At 37.4% G+C, this 27223-nt stretch overlaps 1 protein-coding gene across 5 annotated transcripts in view; it reads left to right on the top strand.

Moving 5' to 3' along the window:
• The window catches only part of negr1 (neuronal growth regulator 1), a 113105-nt gene that overhangs the window by 29296 nt on the left and 56586 nt on the right, over positions 1-27223 (top strand). For all 5 annotated transcript variants that reach the window (XM_085928361.1, XM_085928363.1, XM_085928365.1 and 2 more), the window contains one exon: positions 15561-15799. In XM_085928361.1, coding sequence (XP_085784487.1) covers positions 15561-15799 — 239 coding nt within the window. The remainder of the gene's footprint in view (positions 1-15560; positions 15800-27223) is intronic.

Genomic DNA, 27223 nt, shown 5'->3' with positions numbered 1-27223 from the left:
TGGCGTACATAGACTTTCCACAACACCAACAAATGACACACATATCCAATTACATTTCCCTTTTGTTACAAAAGACGGAAGCCAAAGTGGCCATATATTGTCATTTATTATGTGGCGTATGAATGGATGTCATTCTGAAAATGATTATTTAGTATATGTCATCTGCATAATAAATGGATTACAGTGGTAAATATTTGTTGGAGGAAGGTAATTGGAGTGTCTGTATTGGTAATTACTAGCAAATGGAGAAAGAAGCAGTAGGGCAAATCAATATCACCAATGATTTAGCTACCCAATGTTGCTATTGCTTATGAGGAGAAGTGGCTTTAATACTAAAGTACGTTGAATAAATGCTAACCTTTCTTTTCCCTGAATGACTTAATTAAATTTTGTATTTTGGAAATGACACTAAGAGATTATGTTTAATTTGGTACTATGTGTGAATGTTGTTTGACAGCTCACTAAATTGTAGCCAACAATTGTGTTCTTGGAAATCCCTGAATACAAAATGTGTTTAAATCCGTGACTCAGAGAGCAGACTGTCATTCTAGTCAATTTACCTTTCTAGGAACTAACCAACATATTCTTGTTGATGTTACTGCTAGATTAATTAAACTGCCTTTTCACATTTGGCTGTGCAACCAGGATCATATTCACTGAATTTCTTGTTAATGTAAAAGTGATATCACACAAAATGGTCCAAAAGGTGATAAATTATCACTGAACTCTTATGTTTATATTGAAGTTTGGTATTTTTTGTCATCCTTATATGAAAATGAATCATGGGATTACAAATGTATGCAAATTTTAACTCAGATACAATATATGAACTGTACATGACATTTTATTATGCTAAATGTAGCAACTAGTCAGTCATATTAAAATATATTGATGCACGCATGCACGCATGCACACACACACACACACACACACACACACACACACACACACACACACACACACACACACACACACACACACACAGTCGGTTTCATCTATCTGCATTCTGCGTGACACAGTCAGGTGCCACAATGGAAATTCCCTGAGGCATGCAATCACTTTCCAGCTTGCACAGAATCTTCCGTCTTTTCTAAAACAGCCAGTTGTCTTTGGTGCAACTGTGTGGGCCAAGTCTCTCTGCTACAAACCTAAATCCAGGCACTGCCTTTGATTTGAACACAATGCCCCCGCTGGCTTCTCCTCTTGGATACTTTGATTTAGATTTTTTTCTTCAAACATTCACCTGTGTTCTTGCCAGCATACTCTGTAATGTAGTAGTCCTCACAATGTGAAGTGGGTATGCTTGTCATCTTTGTTTCCATCATTAAAGCAATCCAATTAGTTAACCATCCTGCCAAAAAGTCACAAAAATGAAAGCAAATCTGCAACACAGTTTCTCTATTCTATTCATACTAAGGCTTTAATAATAATAATAATAATAATAATAATAATACATTTTATTTGTAAGGCACCTCTCATGGCACTCAAGGACGCCGATTGTAATTAAAAATCAATTGTTCATTAATCAATTAACTGTTGCACCTCTAAATTCAATAATTCACTGTATGTTAATATTGTTGAGCTGCATGTTTTTCTTGACTTTAAGTATGATTACATTTACAGTGGTAATTTATAATGCCATTGACCCAACTCAGGTTTTTTAGATACATGCGAACTGTCATTCGAGTGTATACAGGTGACGGATTTGAAATAACTTGCTGTGCAAACATTGCAAACAAAGTGTTTTGTAACATCCATTTGTAGTTAAGTGTCAAATAGCTAAAATTGTATGTTTGAGAGCTCTTCAGCAGTGAATAACTGCCTGAGAGTAGCCAGTGTTCAAACACAGACAAACTGATACCTTTCACTAGAGTGATTTAATAGCCAATATGTAGACAAAAAGTCAAGATACATGAAAATACAAGTGCACATAATGTGTTTAAAGTAGAGAAGCAACAATGAATCAATTAATCAAGTATCTATCATTTTTGAATATCAATTAATCAATTAGATATTTTTTTTAATTTGGAATTGTCCAAATGATCAGGAATTCACTTTCTCAATAGTAAATATCATATTTTTTTAGTCTTTCATGAATATGGGACAATATGGTCCAATATGGCTGAGACTGTTCGGTTCAGCGATTTAAAAAATAATGACATGATTGCCAGGACCAAATGAATGATTAGATGCACACCAAGAACCTCATACGTTTGAATACAGCAATTTTTTTTTGCAGTTCTTAAATTGAATGTCAAGAACAGGTTCAATGGTTCCATATATGTATAATCCACGCAGACTAAGCAATTTGGTTTTGTCATCAGGGCCTGAAACATCACACATCAATTTATGCCTTCTCTGCAGGTATGTTTTCTTTGTCACGGTAAATATTGTCTGAAAACTGAGATGTTTGAAAAATTCCAAATGAAATCTGCCTCCAGTGCAGTGCTGTCTTGTTTTGTGCTGTTCTTCTTTGCAGATATGGGCGTACGTCATAATGCATTAACATTGAAGGGGGTTCTGACAAGCTGTTTTGTTTTCTTTATGAGTTTTTTCTTGTCCTGACAACAGGTAACAAGGTTCTCTCACCATGATGCTTCGCTTAACTGCCAAGTCCTTTCAAGTTCATCTCAATACTCAATGCGTGTTTCTTCGTGTTACAAAGCAAAATACAGATGGAAAAGAAAGCTTTTGCTGTTTATAATTCAACAATACAACATAAAATTAATAATTTATAAATAAATTAATTAATAATACAATTAATAAATTTTATAAAAAAATTATAATTAATTAATAATAATAAAAAAGAAAATTAATAATGAAGTCAAAGGAGCAATCGTAAACTTTAGACATGTAAAATGTGTGGAAGATACGCAAATTTATGTTTTTTTAAACCTACTATACTGGAATGTTTGAGTTCATGGTAAGTAAATAGAGCCGTATGGCGATAATGCAACATTCTGGAGGCGTAGTTTAAGTAAATATTTTTTGTATTACCCTTTATTTGAAGACGCCTCTGTGGATGTGACTCTCCAGGGTACTTCAAATGGATGCTTTTATTTTTATTTTTCCATCAGTTCAAATGCACAAGTCGTTTATTTATCAGGGGGGTTACTGGCAATTTTTTCCCCAGATGTGTATTCTTTTATCATCTTATGATTAATAATGGGATGGTGTACAGTTGCATGAATTATTCATGAATTGCTTTGTTGAGAGTTAGGACGAATTGAGAATATTTTTACATTAAAAGTAAAGCATCGAGCAGCTAATGAACAAGCAAGCCTGTCAAAGGAAGGACAGCGATGTTTCTGAGATTGTCCTCAAGAGAGCCTGTGTAAAGTAGTATGAGCCAGAATTCGAAAGCTTCTGCACACATCTCCACCTGCTCCTCGGTGGAAATTGTTAAGATTTTCTTTTGGATATCACAAGCTGAAGCCTCTCCTCGTTTGCTTTGCTACTGGTGAAGTGACAAGTCCTAATGATTCAGCCGGGGGACTCTAGGATGCTTTGAAATTGCGATAACAGCAGCAGAAAAGGCTAAGAGAGATTCAAAAGTCTCAACAGCAACCACTTTACCAGATTTTCTGGTCATACAATGATGTGGCAAATGGTACTCGCTGTTCATTCATCTTGTTCAATACCATAATCAGACTTAGAAGTAATCATCATGTATGGCATTTCGGAATTTTTCTGCTTTACTCCCAAATTGTGCCGATCTGTTATGCCTCAGCTCACATCAACAGTTTCTGAACCTTTACCCTTCATTTTAAACCACAGAACATGCGCCTCAATTATTAGAATCCCTTCCAATAGCTTTGCAACCTTTAAGTGCCTTCATTTGCAGTGCAAACCTGCGTTGATTGATGCTTGATGTGAACATGGTGTATTGTCCATCAAATCGTTTGAAAGGATACACCCCTTCTGTTTGCTCTGCAGAACTCCTCCAATTCCTAAATGGATTAAAAATCTCAAGGTTGTCAGTTCAAATGTAGGAACAGTGATGTGTCCTTGAGCAAGACATTAAATCAAAATTGTGTCTGTTCTCTCTGTTATCATAAGCATCATACGCATAACACAGGTTAGATTATGAGTCACTTTCACTGAAGACAATGTTATCCACAGATGGCATTGTGAACCAGAGCAGAGTCCTCTGGGATATCACCAACCTTTTGTCTGGACTGTGTTGTTGTTCATAAACTTTGTTGTAATGTATTCAGTACGTGCACAGCAAGCCGATAGTTTTAGTGCTACAAAGCTATTTGTAGCCAGAGCTGCCCACCTTATTTCCCACCTAATGTGAACTACATGGTGAACAGACCCACCCCCCATGCGGCTGACATCTTAGCAGGCTTGTGAGTAGTGCTTAATCAGAAGAGTGTAGCTCACACACGTCTGCGTGGGTGGTTTGCTCGGAGCTGGACCTCACATACGTAGGGTGGGGAATTTGTGGGGTTGCCCAATTAGTGCTGAAGTGTAAAACGGTGTGAGAGTACATCAGCAATGACGAGTGCACCAGAGGAGACGTGTCATCAATCATAACAGCAGCTCCCGGCTTTTGCCAAAAATTTTATTCCACAAGGAGGCAAAAGGCGGAGCCAATTTAGACAACGTTTGAACTGACCTAGCTTGGGACAGTGACTGCCTATTAATGATCCTATTTTTCTATTGGGTCAATAGCGCAATATTATTTACTAGAGGATGCATTTTGATAAATGTCAATACCTTTGCCTTGTGCAATATAAATTATGTATTGATTATGATCATGTTTATTCATTGGCTATTTATCAGGAATGCACTAAAACGTCTTACTAGGTTGTCATGAAACTTCCTATAAAATTCTGGTTCAGATTTGGGTCATTTATTTTCAGTTTTACCATTTAATGTGAGACAGACCTCAGACAGCTATAAAAATTTCACAAACAATGATATGCGAATATCAGTAATTGAGGCAAAGATCCTAAGGTTTTTGTTGTTTTTGCCTACCCAAGAGTTTCTTCAAAAATACAAAATTAAACAATAATTACATTCTCCTTAAGCAAATAAACATTATAGCCAAAACACTGTGCCGCAGAGAGAGCCATTGTTGTCAAAAGTGATTAAGCACGCATCACTGAGCTGAAACATTGCAGTGAGTATCATGCACTTTCATTATGATGAACTCTGGCACTGTGGTTGCTGTAGACTAAACCCATCAGTTGCTTTGTTGCAGGAATTTATTTTTGTTTATCTTTTCCTTTTAATCAAAACCATCCTCATAAAACTACATATGTAAGCAGTGTTTCATCAAAGTGTAATTGGCATTTTTACTGAAGCGGCCAAATCAAAGGCACTGAAGTCATTTGTAATTTTTTTTATTCAAAATGAGCTTGTTATATGTTTCATGGATTATGACCCCCAAAAAGTTCCTTCTATGTCTTGCATGACTCTTCAGAGACTATTTTACTTTACTTGAATGAGTAAGTAGTTCATTTACATATCAAATGCAGAATGGTCTTGTGTATTTTTCTGATGTATGAAAGATCTAGAATTTATGATTTCGTCTCTTAGTATGAGTGCTTTGGTTCATTATTGGCCGTATGCTCTCGAGCTTGATACGGCCATGTGTAAGATACTTTAAGGTAATATCTCCCACAGGAGTCATACATTAGCGTAATAAGGAACGGTCACAGAAGCTGCCCTCACAATGGGACACAAGCCCTGACTATGAGAATTTCGTGTGATGATTATGTTTTTTGTACTGCAGTTATTTCTTAATGTGACCTTTCGAACATATGCATGGGCAGTAATGTCAGGAGCAGGTATGCAAACACAATGACTCTTGAGTCACGCTCGCACTGCCTGACATCCACCCATCATAAAACAGTCATCACCATTAGCTGAATAACGTGATTAGATTTTTATCCCTCCATTGGAGCGATATTGCATCACACACAAATCATCCCCAACAACATTATCTTGATGGTCATATCCATATGGCATTTGCGGCTACATTGGTCACTAGTGGTGGTATAAAGTGTTATTGCTTCTCTGTAGATGTTCCTAATGAGGGAAAAGAGCATAACATTAAATGATAATTTGCATTATATTTGACCAGGTTTATGTCTTTAAGGTAAAAGTCCAGTTGTTTATTATATTCAAAATTAGACAAATTTGTATTTACAGTTAACAACTAGAATGGTAGAGCTTAGATTTAGGGAGGAAGGATATTGTGTCTTTATGTACACCGTGCATATTGAAGTGACACAGGTTTGTGTGTGAGGGAGAAGCTAATTTATGTCACATGAGTTTGATAATTAACTTTTTTTTCATCAGAGTTGTGGTGTTGTAAGTCATTACTGTTCTTTGCAGTAATATGTTACACGTGTCACAGTGGTTGACAGTTTAGCAACACGCCTACTTCAAATGGTTATAATTAGCAAGGTCTGCAGAAGCTGGATAACAATCCTGATTATTTGAATCAGGTATGTTGCAACAGGGAGACATAGAAAACATGAGGACCAGAGTTGCCTACCCATGGTTTAGCACAGGGGTGTCAAACTCATTTTTTTCGCGGGCCGCATTGTAGTCATAGCTTCTTTCTGAGGGCCATTATGACTGTCAACCCAAATACATGTATGAGCACCTCATATTATATACAGTAAAAGCTACAAATCAAACTGACAAATAACTCGTTTTCAAATCAGACGAGTAAAAACTGGTCAAATATTTAAAAAAAGATATTGTTTAAAGTGAAGACAATTTGCAATTCTAGTCATGACACGAATTTGATGCACGATTTGTCTTCGCGGGCCACATAAAATGATGTGCCGGGCCGTATCTGGCCCCCGGGCCTTGAGTTTGACACCTGTGGTCTTGCACATCCATCTCACAGTATTGAGGACATCAGTTCAAAGTAAGTCACTCATTGTTTGTATATCTTAATTGCAGTATAACAACAAGCATAATTGTCTACATTTTTAATTCTGGCTACACGTTGTCCTGACTTATTCCAACAATCTCTTGGGATCACATAATCTTGCTCTAGTCTCATGCAAATATGCACTATGAAAAAATGAAATCAGATTTGACAGTATTTGTCAGGTCGATCCAACTCAGTTTGGAACCCTTCCCTTGTAACCTCTTCTTGTAACCGGTAGACATGGAAGGCACGGCTGACCTACATGCTGTAAGGAGTACTCCTGTTCCATTGTTAGTGTGTACTGGTGGGGAATTGAGGTCTTTTCTGTTAGGTGGTGATCCGTTGAAGCCGCAGACTATTTCAGTAAGCCTAGAAAAAAAAAAAAAAGAGATACGACAGAACTACAGAAAGAGCAAGCACTCGGAGTGTGGGGCGAGCATTATTCGGCTCACGTCTGTTAAGCCACACTGCTTGTGTAATGTGCTTGTGGGTTGCTGCCATGGATGTGAGTCTATATGTCCATGTGGGAGGGAAGTGCTTGACTGACAGAGCTAATTCCCACAACACTATGGAACTCCATACGTCATTAATCAAAAACAATGAACAACCAGCTGTATCCTTTCAAGGCTAAAATATCCAGCTTCAGGATGGTTATGTGTGTGTCCACTATACACCATGAGTTGGTGAGGCTTCTCTTGCAGCTTGAGGTCTTCGCTGGGGCTTTGCTCCGGTGCTCCGATGATGGATGGTATGGTTACAGAGCTCACCTTCTTGGATGGTGGGGCTGTCCTATCATCCTGTCAAGGTCAGTGGCTATGAAGCTTTAAAAAGACTGGCAACCTTGTGAATTTACTAAAACATCACTTATGGCACATTTCATCGAACATCAGTTACATTAAATGTCACATAAATGTTGTCTTTGAGAACATTCATAGGCCACCAGGTCATGGCTACTGGAAAAACAGATCTTTTTTTTTTTTTTTTTTTTACATTCGGAAAATAGCTGGATCAGGGCAGTAAAATAGCTATGGAATTTTGGATGGGGGGGAAAAAGTATTTCATGAGATCAAAGAAGTTTAAAATTATTATCAGCTATCCAGTAAGGCAAAAGAAAATTTGCATTATTTTCTGATAATATGCTCAAATCATCTCTGTGATACATTCAAGCTCATAAATACAGACATAACCTCCATACAACCCAGTCTGCATTTGGATAAATCAATCAGTAATCAAGTGCAACATCTCTGTCTTTGCTTTTGAGTCCTACTTCAACTCCCCCGTGACAGATGAAAACATACAATTAGCTTATATTGTTTCCATTATCTAGCAATCTTGCAACCGATTTGTCTGACCTACTCTATTGGCCTAGATGTATTGTCTTATGCCCTTCATTGTTATACAAACAGGATGGGCATCTACCCGCCTTCATCCGATGTTGCCTACCTATAAAGTGAGAAGACACACTGAGAAAAGAGTCAGCTAACGACATTATGTCTCATATCCTACTTTGCTCTGTAACTGAATCTCTCAGAAGTTGAATACAAAAAGCATCAGATCTTTGTCTTAGACACACAATCCTAAACGGTTTGTTTAAAAATAGATTCCATAAAGCTCAGGTTTTCACTGAGTGGATACAATTTGACACATAATTATCTACTAAGCTCTTACAACTACTCTTATTGTGTCCAACCCCCCCCCCCCCCCCCCCAAAAAAAAAAAAAAAGAACGTAGAATGCCTGCAGGCTCCTTAAAAACATACATTTTCTTTGTTAAATCTATGATGTAGAATTAGATATTTTTCAGCTGCTGTGATTGTATTTGTCCAGTGTGGAGTAAATGCATTTTATTTTTCTGAAAAGAGTTTGAGATCTGAAATAGGAGCTATAAACTCATTCTTTTAAACCAGAGCATGTCAATGGAAAAACCCATTACGTTTGCCTTTAGGCACTTTCCAATTTAACACTGTTCTTCTTTAATATGGTTATTTAGCAAACCTTGCGGCCATCTTCATCTAATTGCATGTTTGAGAAATTGATAAAGAAAAATTAGTAAGCATTGCAGTCTAAACCTCGCTGCTTATACTAATTCAATACAATAGCCAATGAGCCATCCAAGCGAGAAGGCTGGAAATGTAGCAGCAGGACTTCTTAGTCGGGTATCTTTCTAATACTATTCTGTTTAAAACAATACAAGCATTTCTATGCCGTAGCTTAACACAGAATTAATTAACCTGTTTGTTTCATCATTCTCAGGCTATTTTTCTTTATTGCTGGCATGTTGGAGGAAAATCCTGGCCAAATCCTTCATGTAATAAGCTTTGTATAATCTTAATTGTTAATGTTTTGGTGCTAACCAGTTAATGTTTTTTGGCGCTCTGCCATTCAATGTATGTCTTTAATAAAAATACTGAATATTAATATTAACAGAAAAGCAATAGCATGTTTATTTCATCGTGTTTAGTTATCAAATTTGTTCTGGCCCAGGAAGGCAAGCATCAGTCAACTTAAGTAAGGTTATATATATATATATATATATATATATATATATATATATATATATATATATATATATATATATATATATATATATATATATATATATATATATATATATATATATATATATATATATATATATATATATATATATATATATAACAAAATATAACCAACTGTCTATAGTATTTTATATATATAAAATATTTTCCTATTTTTTGATAACAAAATAAGGATGATTTTTCTGGTGCAATTTGCCAACAAGCATGTCTGGCTAGTCATACAAGTGGAGATTCCTGAATTTACTTGGAAAATATACAAAAGTACAAAACCAGACAGAAGCATTGAACTCAAAATTGTTCATCATTTCCCCTAAATTGCTTGGTGAAGTCTACTTTGTTTGTTTTCCTCCCAACCCTTTAAGGCTCTGTTGACAATCCTGGAGTAATTGGATTTTTTTTTTTTTAACCTCACTGACATCTACTCAAGTGCGTTAAGGCCAGGGCACCACATTATGTGTCCGGTTGGATTGAGGAAAATATGTGTCTCTGTGCAAGTTGTTGACTATCAAGAAGAAATAGTTTGCTGACTCCTGTTTGTCCTCACGTTATCCCACATAGAATCTACCGCCTTACATATCCATTAGATACGTTGATCGAATCGGTCTGATGTTTCACTATTTAGATTTGGGATTAAGTGATTCTCAAAAGATAGTCTGTTCCCTTCGAATTACTTTATCAATTCACTCTTATGAAGCAGAGACCCTGTCTATAAAACCAACCTTAAACTGAACATAATCTCTGCCAAATGCACTGGCAATTAGCTTAACTAAAGACTTTCTGGTCCCTGCCAGTACACAGGATCTGCATTTCAAGCAGCGCAGCATAAATCGAATGTCTGTATCCAGCCATCACTAAAAGCACAAATCAGCAAATCAAGAAATATTGTGAACCCATGCAAATTATGAAAGCACCAAGGAGGGGTAGCATATAAAACAGTCTTTTACATTTTGGCCTAAACACCCTCGTCATAATTATCTCATGGAGTTGGGGCCTCAAACATCTGTATTTATTAATATTATAGTGGTTCTTAAACCAATTGCAAAACCAATCTACTCTTCAGATTTGTTCCCCATTTATTCTAGACTCAACTGCCACGATCACAAAACTGTTACTGACAAATATTTTACATGACAACGTTATCCACTCGTAAAATACTAATACTTACTCTTGAATATATTATTGAAATTATTCAACTTTATTGTGTTGTGTACTTTGCATACTATTAATAATTAATTACTCTCCTACTTTTGTCATCTAGATGTCATCAAGTAATTATCATCAATCTCCATTTTAGGGCACTTGACTTTTTTCCACTCATTACTCTTCATGGTATTAGAGGATATCTCTCTGAGAGACTGTTACACCCGAAGTGTCCCTGAAGTGAATACATAAGCACAAGTAGGGCATGTAATATGTGACGCCACCCAACGGAGCCTCCCGCGCCTTTGCGGCAAGTATTTATTCCAATATTTGTAGATGACTGAAACTAGTTAACTTCTGTGGCAATTGTTTACTTCCTTTGTCAGAATGATGAATGTGGTCATACCTATCGGTATGTGCTGGGGTTCCAATGTCCTTTGACAATGAAGAATTGTCCATTTGTGCCATGAACAGAGCACATCAACTGGGTGGATAAGCCCCGCCGGAAAGCAATAACAAACACCCTGCTTGTTACTGGCACTTTTAAAAAATCATCACATTAAAGGCCAGTGGCGCACAAACTTTCTTTTCACTCTAACAGTATATTGTAATAGGTTATAAAAATAGGTGATTTTTTTTATTTATGCTTAACAACTGTCATTGACTGAATGCCAAACAACCCTGACAATTTGTATCATCCGGAGTCCTGTGTAAGTATTATACAAATGTGTTTTTCCCCTTAGTTCAGAGTGAAACTCTTACAAGGCGGAACAAACTAATCTGTAAGTGCTTAGCGCTCTTGGCAAGCAGGCAGTGAGTGTCACTACTCACCACCCGGCCTTGACCCTCACTTTACTTTGCTCGCACTGCTTGGCCTGCTGCCAAGGCTGACCTGTCACTTGTGTGCCGAATGCTGAGTGTAAACTGTGCAGCAGCGGGATGTATATGCAACCAGGTCAGGTTAAAAATATTCTCAGACAAAAGACACAATATATGCCTTCTCTTATCATGCAGCTTTTGGTAATATTGTTTAAATTGTGCACTTAAACAACAACAGAGCATCCCACAATAATTATCAAATGTGAGGCTATTAAACATGTGGCGGTTTGCCAGGGACAATTTTTTTTAACAAAAGGTACTGGAGACGTGAATGTTTATTGTTACACTTAACACGTCTACCCAGGGATTCCCTTTGGCAGATGGGTTATCCCATCTCTGTTAGAGCTTTGATATTACCTCACGAGGCGGAATGTAGGTTTCCGTCTAGAACTGAAACCATCATGAAGGTCAATGTTAGTATCACACTCAGTATATCTGACTTTGTGTTCAAATCCACACTTGTTTGAAATACTAGTTGTGCAAACACACATTCGAAAGAAGACCGGGAAAGCAAAGGGAGAAAGGTTGACAGCAAGAGGGGGATTAGGTGGACCTGTGCACAGATGGCTGCGGGAAGCAGATGTCCCAGTTGAGCTGTTCAGGGTGGTCCCTGCCAGATCCGAAACAGTGACAGAAATATGCAAAGCAAAAAAGGCTACCTCAGAACGGGTGGTAAGATTTGGGCAAGCAGATGCTAGAACACACGTTCAGGAATGTCACTCGGAACATTGCAACAGAGGAAAGCCACGTGACCTAGTTGCATGTACGTTGGGAATTCCACCACCATTTGCAAATAAAAAAAAAAGATGTGATGACAAACCCTTGAGTTGCTTAAAAATGTATTTTCTACATTATTATAGTGTGTGAGGGGGAGGAAATCTGATTCCATTGTTCTCTGTTTTTACCACTGTCACGACTAAACATTGGCTTGTCCAGAAAAATAAGATTCACTGTTTTCTCTAATGGACTGTCATGATGAGATGTCGCCATTTGATGTCTCCCAGCTCATTGTCAACTGTCATATTTGGACAAGTGATTCCTTACCTGTTATTGTTGTTACATATTTTGTCTGCATATGTAGTTCAGTTTCCCATTTTTGGGAGGTGATCTAACGTTAAATGCTCCATTTGGCTCTTTTTTCTGTTTCTGTGTATATGCGGCATGGCAGTGAAGGAATTTGAGGTAGTATTAGTGCCATAATCGAGGCGGAATGGTACTTCTTCCATCCTGTTTTTTTTTTTTTGAAAGCAGTGTCAAAATCCAATAAGTGTTTGGTACTTAGTACATATATCATATCTGCCATACTTAAGATTATCACAAAGTTACTTCATGCGGTTCCACTCTTCCTTTTTAATACTTTGTAGGGGTGGATTTGCACAGAAAATGTCAAAAGCCAGACAGTCAATTCAATTTCACAATAGCTCGTATTGACAAGACATTTTAAGCTCTGGAAACTCTGGAAACCTTTGTATATGGAGTGTTTGGGATGAGTCAAATTTGCCTCAGTGGCTTAACAATTGTCGAGGTCATTCACTGATATGGCGTCATCGGTTTGCAAAGGCATGACAATTACGATCAGAACACATACAGACGTAATTAGACAGCAATGGTGTTTTTCTTGAGAAGCTTTACTCAGTTGTCTAAATGTGACAATTATAGGTTTGAAACATTTTTGCTTGATAATTAGAAACAAAGCCGATGTCTCTAGGTGATAATGCTAAATTGCTGCTCATGCCCTTGTGCTGAAATGTTGATTAAAGGAATCATGTGAAGGTTACGCTTGAACTTTGAATGTAGCTGTGTTGTGGACAGTACATTCACATAATTATGTGGAGGAATTGTCTTCTCTTAGATAATTGCTCACACTCCTCATGGCAAAGGCCAGTTTTAATTCTCTTATTTTTCAACCAACTGCTAATTTGTGGGATCCATTCAATTTTTATACATTTTAATGTCTTTCAGCAAATGTTACCCTCCTAATTACCCCTGAACCCGCTGACTGCTCAGTCTCCTTTTGAGATTTTGTTCTACACATCTATCACATTTTATACAATATGACTATTCATAATATTATTTTTTTACCTATATGAATATATTGTTTACCCGTTGGCTAAGGTAATCACTTCATGCAACAATGAACAAGTGTGACAAGGTGTGAAAAGACTTGATTGCAGTTCATGCCAGGCTGTATTTAAATGTAAATCTGCATCATTATTTTGTGCTGCACTGCCCCTATGCCATAAAAATGTCATGTATTGGAGCCTATGCAGACTAGGAAAGTAAAACACTGAGGTTGTGTCTCATGAGTACTGATCACATCACGCATGACTTTTTGCAGCATATTCTTTCTCGAAAATGTGGGTTGAACTTCAAATTGTACAACTGTCTGAATATTTCATTTTGAAGGTCTCATTGAATTCATATTGTAAGAATTGCAAAATAACCTAGGGTGACAAGTTCAATCAGAAACTATTCAATGTCTTAATTACAAACACTAATCCACAAAATTATTGCAAGTTTTGAAGCCACATTAATAAAATTGGAGTGGTTACGTTGACGAACACCTGGGACCTCAGTTACATTAGGTGTCAGAAATGGCCTCTTTTGACTTGTATTTGTCAAGAGGTGTATGAATTCAAGTGACACCTTCATAAGGGATTACATTGGCAGCGATAACAGTAATCATTTCTGGAGGAATAGTGCAAAGATGCTCAATACTGACAAGCAGGCGGTGAATGAACGTCAAGGACGAGTCAATCAAGATGGAGAAAAATGTGTAGAGATTCTGCCTGGGTATAATGTGCTCCAGCAATACTTAAATCCATGCTTTCGTCACGATAATTAACGACAAAAATACAGTTGAAAGGTGGATAGTGGATTTTTTTTTTTCATATTTTGAGAGTCATGGTTTGTTTTTATTTGATGATTCTTAAACAAAGCTACTATGATTCCCCTTTGTTTCTGGCAGCCATTGAAGCCTTGTTTCAAGCCAACATGGACGATTGTGGATGGCTGTGAGATGTCATGGGGGACAGGTTGGGCTAGTGTGCCAGACCCTGATTCCTGTGGTTGTCTGGCGAGATGTTGAACGTGTCACAACATTTGCCACAGCAGTCATGGTGAAGAAAGAAAGAGAAGAGAAAAGCCTCGGCTGTTAGAAAAATGGGGTTAACTCAATGAAACCTGACAGCATGTAATTACAGAACTTGCAGGGGGTCCATAGTGGGACAGGTAGCATTTGTTGCCGGCATCTTACACTCGCCACCTAGAGTTTAGCCACGTGTTTATTTTACCAACAGTGTCCAGCACAGCATTCTTATATAGAATGTTTAATGTTGAATATGTGATCTCTGTTTGTGTGTCTCTGTAAATGAGAGAATAAGAATGAGAGGCAGAGAGAAAGATGTGATTTTTGGAGTGAGCGGTATCTATAATAATAATAATAATAATAATAATAATAATGCTACCAGCACTTGGTATCAATGATTAAATATTCGAGTATACTTTATAGCTACTACACGTCTAGCATGCGACACGTTGTCTTTTGAATCTGTTCTGACTTAAAGAAACTTTCAAGATTATGGAGTCATTCCCAAGAGAAATGTGCTGCTCAGTGTTAGAATGCTTGGGCTCATTCACGGGTCATGTTTCTTCCAGAAGGATAATTGCCCAAAACACACAGCTCTCCTGACTACACTAAAGTGACCTTCTATGGGCCCTCATGTAAATCTTGTAAAACCGTTATAAAAGGAACTAAAACATGCAGTCTGGAAAGGGTAACCTTTAAACAATAAATATTGGTCGCAGTTTGCGCAAGTGACGTAAATCAAAAGGCCTTTTGACAGATGGCTAAAGCTTACTGGAAGATACAGAAACTGTTTGTTTGCTGCAAAAGGTCGTGCAACAAAATATTAAGTTTGGGCTAAGATCTGAGATATGGTTACATCACACATTACAATTTAGCCATCAATTGTACCCAGTTATGGTAGCACCGCAATAAATCTACATGTCTCATACATGGACGACATACATGATACAAGTTTAGATTTTTGAATACTTCTAAGCATCATGTCTTTGTTCCTACAGGTGCTACCTGTCGGATGGAATCTCAAAAGGAGCCTGGCTAAACCGCTCAAGCATCATTTTTGCAGGGAATGACCAGTGGTCCGCAGACCCTCGTGTGTCTATTGTGTCCAGCGTTGGAGACAAGCATGAGTACAGCCTTCAGATACAGAAGGTGGATGTAACGGACGATGGTCAGTACACATGCTCAATTCAAAGCGAGCGCAACGAAAAGCCTAAACTTCTCAATCTCATTGTAAAAGGTATGTCATCTTTTCTTTTATGTTTGTTTCTGCAGTGCTTGATGACAAATGTTTGAAACGCTAACTTTTAGTCATTTTTAAGACTGGGTAATGTTTCTACTTTGTGTTATCAAAGTCATTTTTGACATTTGATGTGTTCAAATAGAGGTTCTATTCATGTCACCAATTCACGTCAGTCATAATTACATCATAGTACTCCTGCATATCTGCCACCATATGTGCTGCTTTCTTCTCATCTTAGTCTTATTGGAAGAGCAAGTGCTTTAAGAATTTATACTCCAGAATGACAGAAAATCTCCCACTGACATTTCTTTAGTGGATGTGAACCAACACAGTGGGGTATATTTTTCGGCAGAATGTTGTGCAGCTCAAAAGAGGTTTGCTTGAGTAAAGCAGCTTTAATTTATTTAGGAAAAAAACACAAAAAAAACAAGATGTGATTATTTTGAGATAGAGATCATAAGAGTGGTAGCATTCTTTATATGATACTGAATTGAAGAACATCTCAAAAAATATATAGCCATTAAACATCATACAAATGCAGTATGGATCCTTGGAGGAGAAAATAGAATTTTTTTTGTGCATTTCTCTATTAAATGGTCAAAGATAGCATTTGAAAGATGAGCATTTATCACACAGAATAGTAGGAATTATTGCATGTCTGATGGTTGTACGTACAGTTCTGTTTAAGATTTCGAACTGCTCATTGTAGTGATAGCTCTGTTTGTCTGAGCTTTGTGTGACCTGTAGTGACCCCCGCCCGACCTCTCGCGCGATGAGACGTCAGTCTCTGAAAATTGTTACCATTCAAGTGTAGTATGGATCCCTGGGACACGCATAATTCCCGTCTGTCCTGCTGCTAATTAAAAGTGAACTGAAAGTTAAGACAAAACGCATATGCATATCAAACATGGTACCTCTAATATTAAAATTCTGAGTGAGTTGATTTTGGTCAGAAAGTGTGTAGTCCAATGTGGTCCCCCATTAGCACTGATATAATATTGTGGTAGCATTTAAACTGCCCATCCTGCTGCAAAGACAGACGTGCATATATACTAGCTACTGGTGACGAGAGCATTTACATTTGCAGAAATAAACACGGGAGCTTGTTAAAGTGCAATTACTGTTAAATGTCAGTCAACATCCTCGGAAATACAATCCTGCCTGCAAATCCTGTCATCTAGGCCATTTCACCCATCACCTACCATGAACATGAGCTCAAAATTTGCAGTGCTCTCAGGTTGTGATGGTTTTACATATTTTCTAAACTGTTATATGCCAACATCCATCTGTTTGCTCTGCACTTTAAAAGAGAGTGGGTATGAAGTGAAGCTGTAGTAGGTATGAATACACCATAAATGGGTTTTGAAAAAAAATATATGCTTGCTCGTGTAGTTGTACACCACACTGGGTGGCAAGAGACGTTAGAGAAGCTTACACTTACCTCCCTTTAGTAAAGGGTGACTCCCAGAAGAGTTATGCATTCAAATCAATTCTACTGGTACCATATAGACGTGGCAGTGTTTAATCTTTCATCTTACTCAGAGTTGAGCTCAAAATATAGATACCTAGGAAGAACTTGAATGAGGAAAGTTAATGGTTTTTGTTTTAGAAAAATGGAGGATATATGCATATTTCTACTTTATTGAGTATATGGATGTGTTCAAAATAAACTATGAAGCCGTGAAGCCATACTCTGTAGTACTGTACTGTATTGCATTGTGTAAAATTATACTGAATCGTATACGTATCGTACGTATACGGTACGTTTTGTATCACAAGGTTCACAGAGATAACCAGAGATCCTCACTTGTCTTTAATGATCCCTATACTATGAGTTACCAGACAGAGAATTGCAAATCAAAGTCTTAACAGATTTAGTTCCAAGAATGATGAATACCAGAATGATACCAGTATGATCGACTTCAAGCCGTGGAGCCTTATCAAGCACACAGATGCGCGAGAATGTGTAACGCCGGATTCAATATTCATATACTGTCGTCGTCAACGCCCACACAGAGGGCCAAAAATCTGTATGTGTCTTGGTCTTAAATGGTTTTAAATGGTCTAAAATTATGAAGGGTGCAATATAAATGTGATTTATATAAAACTGTCTTTAAATGCTCTAAAATTATGAAGGGTGCAATATAAATGTGTAGAGCCGTAAGCAAAATAAATGCAGGAAGAAACAACTCAAGTCTGTTGGCAGAGGAGCCATACAGCAGTAGGTACTTGTGTGAAACCCTTGCAATTGCACCCAACTTAGTGAATAACAATAAAACAAAGAAAGTCGAGGAGGATGCTCAGCTCTGTTAACACACCACTCACTGCAACTACTATGCAGGAGGGCTTTTTATTAAACACGCCCACTTAATTAACACAGTTTTCTTCACTTAATACAGGTGTCTTCACTTCAACCATAGGTGTCAAACTCAAGGCCCGGGGGCCAGATACGGCCCGCCACATCATTTTATGTGGCCACCAAAGACAAATTTGCATTGACTTAATGTGTCAATACTAAAACTACAAATTGTTTTCACTTTTAAAGAAATAGATATTGCTAGAAAATGTTGTTACCATTCATCTTTTAAATATATTTGAACAGTTTTAGTCTCCAGTTTCAAACGTAATTATTCATCAGTTTGTTGTGTAGCCTATACTGTATATAATAAAAGGCCTTGACGGTCATAATGGCCCGAAACTACGATTCGGCACGCGACAAAAATGAGTTTGACTCCCTAACTTAGACAATCAATCAACATTTTCTGTCATACCAAGAAATAATAAATACAACTAAACAAAACATAAAATAGAAATAATATATAATTGAGAGCATACTGCAACTCAATATCTGTGTGTGTACCAAACTTGGTCTTAACTGGTTTTAAATGGTCTTATATTGTGAAGTATAGAAATGTGTATAGCCGGAAGCAAAATAAATGCAGCAATAAAGAACTCGAGTCCCATCATGCAATTATATGCTAAAGAGGCAGAATCCAACACCTTCATTAGTTCAAACATTTCTTTTTTAATGATCATGCCAGATTGCATAAAATTGGTGCCTACACAAAAATCTTTGCTTGGCACATCGGTTGTGTAGTTTTTGCATAATCCCGCTAACAACACATATTGGTCGTGTCATTTTTGAGTAATCCTTCCAACAAATCCTCTACAACTATATTTTTCAAGTAACTTTAATTCTTACACGCAAGGATCAGTGGTGCTTTCATATCTCTTGTGTGAATATTTCCTTTTTCCACCAAGCATCCAAAAATCATGTGATCAACTGGAGTCACCTGCTTGGCAGGCAGTAATGATCACTACATGACCATCATGTTATTGTAGTTGGCTTTCTGTACAACATTTTGTAATAGGAATCTAACCGAGTGTGTTCCGGGTCAGAGCAGCTCCTCACAACTGGCCATATGGCACAAGGCAGCTCAAGCTACTGTGCCAGTTTTCAGCGGTATGATAATATGTTTCGAAATGGCTTGATTTCCTAATGGCTGGAATCATGTGTGTAAGGCCCGCCACAGACCCAACGACACAGCCAAAGGCGACTCAACTGTCGTGTATCGATGTGTGCATCTCAACAATAAAAGGGACGCGTTCCGATTTATAAACAAATGGAATGAGTAGGTTTGTTACGATTGAGTAGTATTACAATTCAATTCAATTTTGTTCAGCTGCTGCTTTTGTTATGTTTGTTAAATACTTTATGTAAAAATGTATGAAAGTTATCCGAAACCCAAACTAGGGGTGCAATACGATTCAAGAATTGTACATTTATTTGTTTAGAGGTCCAAATCGCAAAGTTAAGTCAAACCTCACCTCACTAATTTAGATGCTGTTTGCTTCGCATATCTCCTCCATTCAGATTTAACAGCACTCACCAGAATTATGTAGAATTTAAAAAAATATAATTGCTTTGATATAGCAGTTTTAATTTTCCCCATTGGATCACTTTAGTTTTTGCTGTGTTGCAGTTGAAGGTGGCTTTTGCTGATGTTTTAAAATGTACAGATTACATTCACAAGAAGCTGTTTAAATTTAGCTCAAACAAAAAAAAACATCAAGGTAAATGGGATCTACTGAATTAGTGAAATGTAATGTTTTTTAGCAAAATGTTATACATAACCTATTTATGGAGTCCTCCTGACCATTTTCTCGTCTCGTACCGAGGATTGAGAGATTGTGATCATTCCAACTACACCACACAGCCACCATCTTTCTCTGTTAATTAAGATTGTAGATGTGTTAATGCATTAAATATGCACCCTGTCTAAGAATATCTTGTCACAGTGAAAGGGGGTTTGAGGCGTTTTGCTGTCATGGCCCTTGGTAGTCTGTTTCATCACAACACATGCCTCTGGGCCAAGCTGTTGAAATGCATTCACACATTTTACCCGCACAATTTTTGCTGCATGTGTGTTTATTAGAATCTTCATTCAGAAATACAATTACTGCAATTTATTATTGTTTTTTTTTAGTATTTCACACTGTTTTCTTAAACTATGAGGGGACCGGAAGATGTCGCTGATATAGTCCTGTAAAGGGTTAACAATTTGACAAATGTCAAGACATAATCCGGCAGGTGATGAAAAATCTCACAGACATTAATATGGATCGGAGCAGATGTGAAGAAAGAATTCACTCGCCCGCCCCTGTAGGATGACTCAAAGGAATGTGTGGAGGTTTGAAGCTCTGGGTTGTCAATCCATTCACTATGTCAGAAAAGAGAGCGTGCCTAATGAAATAGTGTGGCCTTGCTAATCACATATCATTCATAATATACGATAAATCTGTCACTCCCATAAATAATTAGCAGGTATACTTGAAATAGATGTTTTTCCTGTCCTAGTACAATTACCTACATGTTGCTTTAAATCATACGTTTCCACTTTCATTGAATGTATACATCTCATATATAATGTGAGATACATGCTCGGCATTTCAACACCATCTCATCTTTAAGTGGTTGTCGAGAATGCAGCAACCCACACCTAACCAGAAGGTCACCACATGCGTGTCAAGCAATATACAACTGGTCATGCTAAGAAAGAGCCATGGGTGGATAAAGTATTACTCATCGTCCTTAGAAAAAAATAATCCACGTCTGAACACACTGCACTGAACTATGATGAACCCATATCGTACGGTTGAGCTTTATTGACTGATTGCTTAACAGTTTAACTGAATGCCGATATCATGTAAGACTTTTTTTTATTGGTGTGCATTTCGTACACAAAGACCCTCATGACGGTCCATGTGCTATAATCAAGTGCTCACAATTAAGGTAACTAATTAAGAGTAAGTTCCCAAATGGGGATGTCTTGTAAGCATCTCAGTGGGGTAGTGAGGCATTCAAACAGTCTGGCTTTAATGTTGCAGGGAAACTGTGATGAGAGTGCACCCTAGTGAGGATAAGCGGTTTAGAAAATAGATGGATGGATGGACGGACGGAAGCACTAATTGTCACTATGCCACTAATGTTACACAAATGTTGAAACGGTCTTGGCCCTCTGGATAGGGACAATTACATGTGTGGACACAGTGTTTCAATAAATAGTTTAAAAACAAAAACTATTGTCTGCATAAGATTGTTCTGTGAATCTAACTGCATAAGATTGTTCTGTGAATCTAACTGCAGACAATCTCACACTCCCTACGTTACGGGAACCATTTTGGAAAGGCCATTTTTTTTAGCACGACTCTGCCACGGTTAAGCCAGTTGAATGTAATTGGGGTCTACTGTGTGGACTAAAGCAGAGTCCACAGTCTTCAGGCTTTTGTTTATCATACACTTTATCACAATTAGAATTCCGGTGAAACAGATTTTTAAGGGGTGAAGCATTGGCAGACATCTACGACAAACACTGGCTTTAATTGGGCAGATAAATATCGCAGGCTGAGCTCCCTGTCCCTGCAGCACAACTGCATGCATCAAGCTGAATACAGACTGACCACCGGCTGTGGGGGATATCCACCCGTCTCATCTCTCAAATTCATCTGTTGGCCAGAGTGCAAATCAAGACCATGCCCTGTCAGCTACTTGACAACATTGCTGAAGCATGGCAAACAACTAGAATTCAAAAAGAATGAAAAATCATTGATATTTTATATTTAACAAGATCAGATTTGCTGGTGTTCTGTATGAACGGCTTTTATTTGAACAAGCACTCCAAAGGGAGAGCTAAACAAACGAGATGGGCTGACATCTGTATTCTGCAAAGCACAGGCTCAGGGTTTTCCATAATGACCAATTTATTGAATATTCATGACTTTGGCCTTTCCCAACACCTCAGTGGGACAGAATTGCTCTGTAGTACACACGAGTTGTTCAGACACGATCATGTCCCACCACCCTGTGGTGGATATTGGGCGTCATCAGAGAACGAAAGTGGCAGCTGACATCCAACTCTAAGTACCCGTGGGTACTAGTGAAGTCTTTATACGTGTGCAGTGAACAGCCATGGCCACCATATTTCTTTTAACATACTCGATGACTCATCGCAATGTAACACGAATCTGGGCAGGGTCGTGGCAGTTTCAGAAAAGTGTTTAAACTTTGAAAATGAAGGCTTCATCTCTACTCAAGAATCTAATTAGAGATTAACATGAATATTTTAAGGAAATGGCTTAATGTCATTACCAGTGCATGAACAAGGACAGTTTTGCACACGATGATGAAAGCAGTTTGAGGCTTGACAATTGAAAGTTCCTTAAAGTCTTTCAAAAATGACCATGCCTCAGCAAATAGGGATTTCCGATAAACCATCATGAAATATGGAGATGCATGGGAACATGATTTTGTATGGGTGGGAGAAAAAAAGTAATCAATATAGAATACAGATATTATATTTTTTCAGCACAAATCAATCATTTTTCATCTTAATTGATGCATTTAGATTACATTGTCCACAAATCTACCCAAAAATACAGTGTTGAGCAATAACAGACATTTCCATTTGTTTATGTTGACTTCAGGACTCCATACAGAAAAGTGCTGATTTAATTAATAGCATGATGCATCTATAATTGGAGGAGTCAGACTGCACAACCAATCAGCAGCTTGAATATGACAACTTCTTTCTTTATATTTTTCCTCAAAAATGTACTCTGAAAAATGTGTTTTCATGTGTTAATAGATTTTTTTGGGGTGGGCATATTTCACCCCAGAGTAAAATAAATATTTATGAAATTACTTGTTGACATAGCCTCATACTTATATACGGTAAGTACGACTCTCTATAGAAACATATTATTAACACCAGGAATTTTAATCATAACTTTTTTCTTCAGGGCTAATGAATATTTCCTTTGGCAACTTATATAAATGCAACCACTACATTTTGCATTAAGAATTGAGGGTATGATTTTACAACTAGCATCAGCTATAGTATCGATTGTCTTAATACACTCAATATACGTATAGTCTGAGTGTAGGAAATCTTGCTAAAGAGCGGAATCCGACACCCTACTGTGATGAGTTCTTTCATGTGACTGCACGTGGCAAGCTGGCAAAAGTACCCTCCACATTAATCATGACCTGGACTTTAGAATGTTGAACTCTGACCTTTCTGGTCTGTGACAGATGGGGATGGAGGTTTTGTCCTCCCGTTAGATCATTGATTTTATACATGCATGCGTACACACGCACACGCGCACACATGCTCACACGCTCACAAACACGCTCACACACATGCCATAAGGCTTCAAGAAAGGATCATTGCTGTTTGAAACACGCTAAAGTTTTGTTGTGACTATAAAGAAACACACCTTTCATGTACTTTTAAAGATAATTTCATAAGCTTGAGCGCGGATTCATCTTGACATCCTACTGATTTAAAATAACCAGGGATTTCTTTAAATGTAAAAAATATTACCCTGCTGTTGTTTATCCCAAGCATGATGTTGTGGTTGAATTTTTAGCATGAATAAATTAGAAAGTAATATCACTAAGTGGGTGATAGTGTATCTTTGAATTGCATGCTCAGCTCTGCAAACCCATTGAAGATTGCCACTCGTTTATTAAAAATGTTCCTTATCATCAGTTAATTTTCTTCATTCTTAATTTCCCATTGCGTAGTATTATTTTAAAAAGTTGATCGTAACATTCATTAGCATCAGCAACCCCAGTCAGTGTATGGGAAATAACAATTATAGAAACATTTTAATTTATTGCACCAAAAAAACAAACATGATAGAATATCTTAACATTATTTTTACATTAAAGATAATGGCTGTTTTTTTCATATCATTTTTGTTTTTATTCAACAGCCTGATAAACCCAAAGCCATAGAAAATACTTACTGGTAATAAATAAGTGAAATACAGCAAGTAGATTGTGTGAACTCTAATTTTGATCAACTTGTATACTCTTTGGAACCTAAAGAATGACTTTGTTCCATCAGCCATCTTTTTGGGCACTAAATGAGTTGGTTACAAGAGAAATTCCATGGAGAAAAAGAATATCTCTCATACACATTAAATGATGCGTTAGAACAGAGGCTTACGTGTCTGCTGGCATACTTGGTATCACACTGTACCACGCCATCACACACAATCATCTCTCCCTCAGGCTAATTTCTGTGGAACATTAGGAGGGTGAATCGTTGAATTCATCTTTGATAATGATTCCATTATGGAATAATGCTCATAAGCCAGTGTGCACTTGCTTGGAATGTATTTGTGTCTTAAGTCATTTGCTCTTTGCCACCATTCCTCACATCTCCATTCTTTATTCATCTAGCCACCGTCATAGCCACACGCAGGAGGAATATGAGGAGATGCCAAGCTGCAATAAACGCTGATAAGGGTTTTATACTGGCTTCTACCACTCCACTCTGAAACTCTCGCATGCTGCCAATAATGCTGCCGGGCCTACTTCAATGCATAGGGAGGAAAAAAATAAAAGATACTTTACCATGAATGTCTATTTTCCTTTTTATCGTGACTTTACGGCTTAGTGTTTTGCTGTAAAAAATATCACGACTGAAATGATATCAGCTTAGACCAAGAAATATGGGAGTGTTAAGCATCTTTTGTATACATATGAATGGACAGACATGTACAGCATAGAATGTGTGTTTTGTCTTTTCTTTTCAAGCCGTCTAAAAGCGCTACAATTTAGAAAAGCCTCATTTGACTTGCAATTCTATCTATAACTGCTTGAGTGGCAAAAGGAACATTATCATTGACCATTGGTAATTGTAAGGGACAAAAAATAGTGTCCAGTGTGATCAAAATGATCCTTTTACAGTACCTGTAGTTTTTTTGTGAGTTCCAAAATCGTCCACTGTTGTTTATTGGTGGCAGATTACATCGGTTTTGCAAATGTGCTTGAGAAGTGGCCATGTTGAAAGGGATCATCAAATGAACACTCAGCTCAAAAGGGGCATGTCAAGTTGTGTCACACTGGCTACCCCAATGAAATATTACTGGCTAGGCCCCTGCTGCTTCTGTTCTTTTCAGGTCCATTCAAAATATTCATCTCACTTTTCGGGCTTCTATTAATTTTATATTTTTGATTCCACATGCAGTGTTTGTGTTTTTGTTTTATTTTTGGAAAACATTCCGTACTTCTGCCTTGCCAAACTGGTTTCGTGTCCTTGGGCCCACCACAATAGCAATCTGAGATGAATATTATTATATTATTATTATTATATGATTTTATTTATCTATTTTTTTTGTTTTACCTTGAATGATAGCGCCAGACCTACAAATATAGTAACTAATACATTAGTGTAATATAAACAGTTAGTGTTTATGTTTACTTTCAGGATGTGCCGCTTAATTAACAAATTTGAAGTTGGTCCTTTGTGGTGCAGGTAATGAAAACCTTGAGGAATAGCTGTCTCATTACTGAGGTGTACTTTACAATCTACACACACTGATATAGTTTACAGTTGTATTATAATTCATATACTGTATACATCTGTTTAAATAAAGCCTTGGCGACATCTAATTAGATGGTCTTAAAGGTAAAACTCTAATCTTTCCCCAAACTACAACTTTTGTGCTGTGTAGTGTTAATTCAAAAAAATTACCTACACTCAGATGAGTTTCTGTTGGAGTTTTGTCACAACCATTACAGTCCATTATGTTTGGCATGGATAAGCACCAAGGACAGCTCTTGAAGCCCTTTCTTTCTCCATTGCTCTGTTTCAGAATGTGAATAACAACTCCTTACATCCCTGCAGTTGCACTGAGGTCAATTAGACAGAGTGGCTAGTTCTCTTCTCTGCACTCTAATTGGAAAACTCGATGGCAGTGCATTTAGTCAGTCATAGAGTGTTGTATTTATTTGGTGGCAAAAATCGGCATGGCGATGGCGGGGTCTTTCAGAATTCAGAGAGGAGCTCAGTTGTCTATATTTTACTTTGCAGCTCCAGTAGAATTGTTATGCATTTTGATAGTGCAGCTCTAAGCGCTTCTGTAATTCAAGGGGGCATCATTAGATGCTTATTTTTTTCACCCGCTGTGTCTGACAGCAGAGAGAGAGAGCCAGAGAGAAATGCTGCCTGGATCAGCTTTGGCACCTCGCTCTCTGCACCTCCCACAGGGCTAGAGGAGGGGAAATTAGAGGAGAATGAGAAAACATGACAATCATTGTTGTTAATGAATTAGCATGCTAAGGAAACAACATGATGTGCATGCAGGCGAAGGAGAAGGGCTAGAATGTCCTATTGTTTGGTGGAAATATCACTGATTGATGTGAATAAAAGAGCCTTTATTAGACTAGAGAAAAATGACTGGGATTTAATCTGTAACAAAAATCATTATCACTTACAGAGATAAAACTAAATTGTGTTCCATAAACAATTTTTGTGTTTTGAGTCAACGTACACTAGTTGGACCCAAAGCATCCCACTTTCGTTATTGGTGTGATTTATGTTACAACGGAATTATAAAATATGAAGCTAAAAAAGATACTGCAGATTATGGCGCTTAGAGAGTGACTTGATGGGGTGTTTCAGTTTACGGGTAAGGTCAACTAAATGCACCCATTTCTCCCGGGACAATTTTACATGAAGCACACCAGTCATTGCTTGTGCATAATCCAGCCCTTAACCCATATAGAAAAAAACATGCAAAAGGAAAATATGCAAACTTTTGTTTGTTTTTTAACAGGTAGGTGTAAAAGTGATAATTTAGACCAACAATATATTTTGGCATTCGATGTGATGAATACTGCATTTTAATCATTTATTCACTCTCTGTGTCATTGTTGTATTCTCTTTATTGTCACAAACTACACAAAACAAAATGAATTTAGACACTGTCATAGCCAAACGGTTTAGCACCCGTCATCAAAATGTTTGAAAACCCAAGTAGTCCTCACAAACAAACGATAGTATCAGTAGCCAACTACAACATTTTCAATTTTGTGCTATCAGACACAGAGGAGATGAGTCAACAAAG

This window comes from Syngnathus leptorhynchus, chromosome 13, assembly GCF_054491065.1.
Source record: "Syngnathus leptorhynchus isolate UIUO chromosome 13, UIUO_Slep, whole genome shotgun sequence".
Taxonomy (NCBI): domain Eukaryota; kingdom Metazoa; phylum Chordata; class Actinopteri; order Syngnathiformes; family Syngnathidae; genus Syngnathus; species Syngnathus leptorhynchus.
Note: the sequence above shows the minus strand (reverse complement) of the source record. Positions and strands in the feature narration are given on the sequence as shown.